At 36.7% G+C, this 1,849-nt stretch overlaps 1 protein-coding gene across 1 annotated transcript; it reads left to right on the top strand.

The window, feature by feature from the left end:
• The first annotated feature begins 6 nt into the window (after positions 1–6).
• LOC112454155 (actin-like protein 6B) lies at positions 7–1,830 on the top strand. The gene is made up of 3 exons (XM_025015391.1): positions 7–273; positions 667–762; positions 848–1,830. Exons 1-3 carry the CDS (start codon positions 10–12, stop codon positions 1,010–1,012), a joined length of 525 nt encoding a protein of 174 aa, XP_024871159.1. The 5' UTR covers positions 7–9; the 3' UTR covers positions 1,013–1,830.
• Positions 1,831–1,849: the final 19 nt, after the last annotated feature.

Here is a 1,849-nt window from a genome sequence, read left to right as displayed (position 1 = left end):
CTGAGCTACATGGTCCGAGAGCTGCTGCAGGACTTTCAGATGAACTGTCTGCAAGTGTCGGACAGTCCTTACGACGAAGACGTGGCGAACACTCTGCCTATGAAGCATTACGAATTTCCGACCGGCTACAACGATGATTTCGGATCCGTGAGGCTCATGATACCCGAAGCTCTCTTCGATCCCAGCAACGTTAAGGGTGTGGGCGCGAGTATTTTGGGAGTCGGCCCTCTTGTCACCACGAGTGTCGGAATGTGCGACATGGATATCAGACCAGTACGTATTTGCGGAATCAAATTTACATTTAATTTATGCATAAAGTTGATTTTGACGATTAAATAACCTTCTTGAGGCATTTTGAATCGATTTGACGGAATCTTTGATCATATAGTCGTGCCATAAATTCTGTCTCTAAGAAAAATGGATTTATTTTATAATTAAAATAAAAAGCATATGAAATATAGATATATCTTATTAAATTGAACAATTACAGTACAAAAATAATGATAAATAATAAAATGTCTATCTTTTGCCTTCATAAATTTCTTTAAACTATCGGACTTCAAACTCTGTACATAACTATGGATATGTTATATTAATATTCTATTTATATTATTAATACTATTATATAATTATAATATTTACAAAATAAGGAAATCTCTGTTGCAGAGTCTGTATGGCAGCGTGGTGGTGACTGGCGGCAATTCTTGTCTTCAAGGATTTAGCGAGAGACTGAATCGGGACTTGGGCAGTAAGACCCCTCCGGTAAGCACGTTCTGTACTCACACTAATCTACTTATTACCGAGTTTTGGGCCTCTCAATTTATGACGACGCAATTTTTTTTCGCAGAGCATGAGACTGAAAATAATTAGCGCGAACAGCTCGAGCGAGCGACGTTATGGTGCCTGGATCGGCGGCTCGATCCTCAGCTCCTTGGGCTCGTTCCAACAAATGTGGCTGTCGCGTCAGGAGTACGAGGAATCCGGCAAACTTATTTTGGAAAGATGCGCGTAATTCAGTAATGAAAAAATTTTTTAAATCACGGTACAAAAAACGGACGCTCTCCGTTTTCAGTAGATTGATTACCTTCTTATTTAGGCTTTTGTTAATAATCGCTTCCCAAATAACACAAAAGTCTAAAACTTTTGATTTAAATGAAAATTAGAATATTTTTGCGACATTTTTTGAACATTTCATTTGCCAGAACAATCATTTTATGAATTAGTATGAGAGAAGATGGACTCGTTAATTTAGTCTAAATCGTAAATACTAATCAAACGTCTTACGTAAACGTTACAAGCGATTTACATAAAGATTGACGTAATGGCGACGGTGTAATGTAAGCCGTCCTCGTGAGCAACAACCATCAAACTCGTTTTGAAGCGCCTAAAAATTTAATAAGGATACTGCTAAAGCATTATTAATAAAAAAAAAACCGTAAATAATGTGCTAAGGTTTTTTCGCGATCTGCGAGAAATGACTTTTCACGACAAAGCATCATACACAATGTTTTCTCGCGACCTCGCGCACTTGTAATGAGAAAAAAGTGCGATTAATCAAAAGCATCCTGTATAACACGTAAATCGCGAGTATAAGCAATGTTTAATCGACAACTCGCTTAGACGCCTAATTAGATAGACGTATATAAATATAACACGCGCGGCTTATAAGAATACAGTTCCTAATTGCTCCGTGAATCTTCTACACATGGTATCTTACAATTAGAAGAGAAGAATCACCTTTCCCGTTAAAGCCATTCTAAAACAAATATAAATTGATACAATTTATCGCGTAGTAGACTTTCATTATATTTTATCAGATATTTATTTTTATTAGATATTTATTTGCTGT

Source organism: Temnothorax curvispinosus, unplaced genomic scaffold (assembly GCF_003070985.1).
Source record: "Temnothorax curvispinosus isolate PA1 unplaced genomic scaffold, ASM307098v1 QBEX01004818.1, whole genome shotgun sequence".
Classification (NCBI taxonomy): Eukaryota; Metazoa; Arthropoda; class Insecta; order Hymenoptera; family Formicidae; genus Temnothorax; species Temnothorax curvispinosus.
The sequence above is the reverse complement of the archived record's forward strand: the minus strand, read 5'-3'. Positions and strand labels throughout refer to the sequence as shown.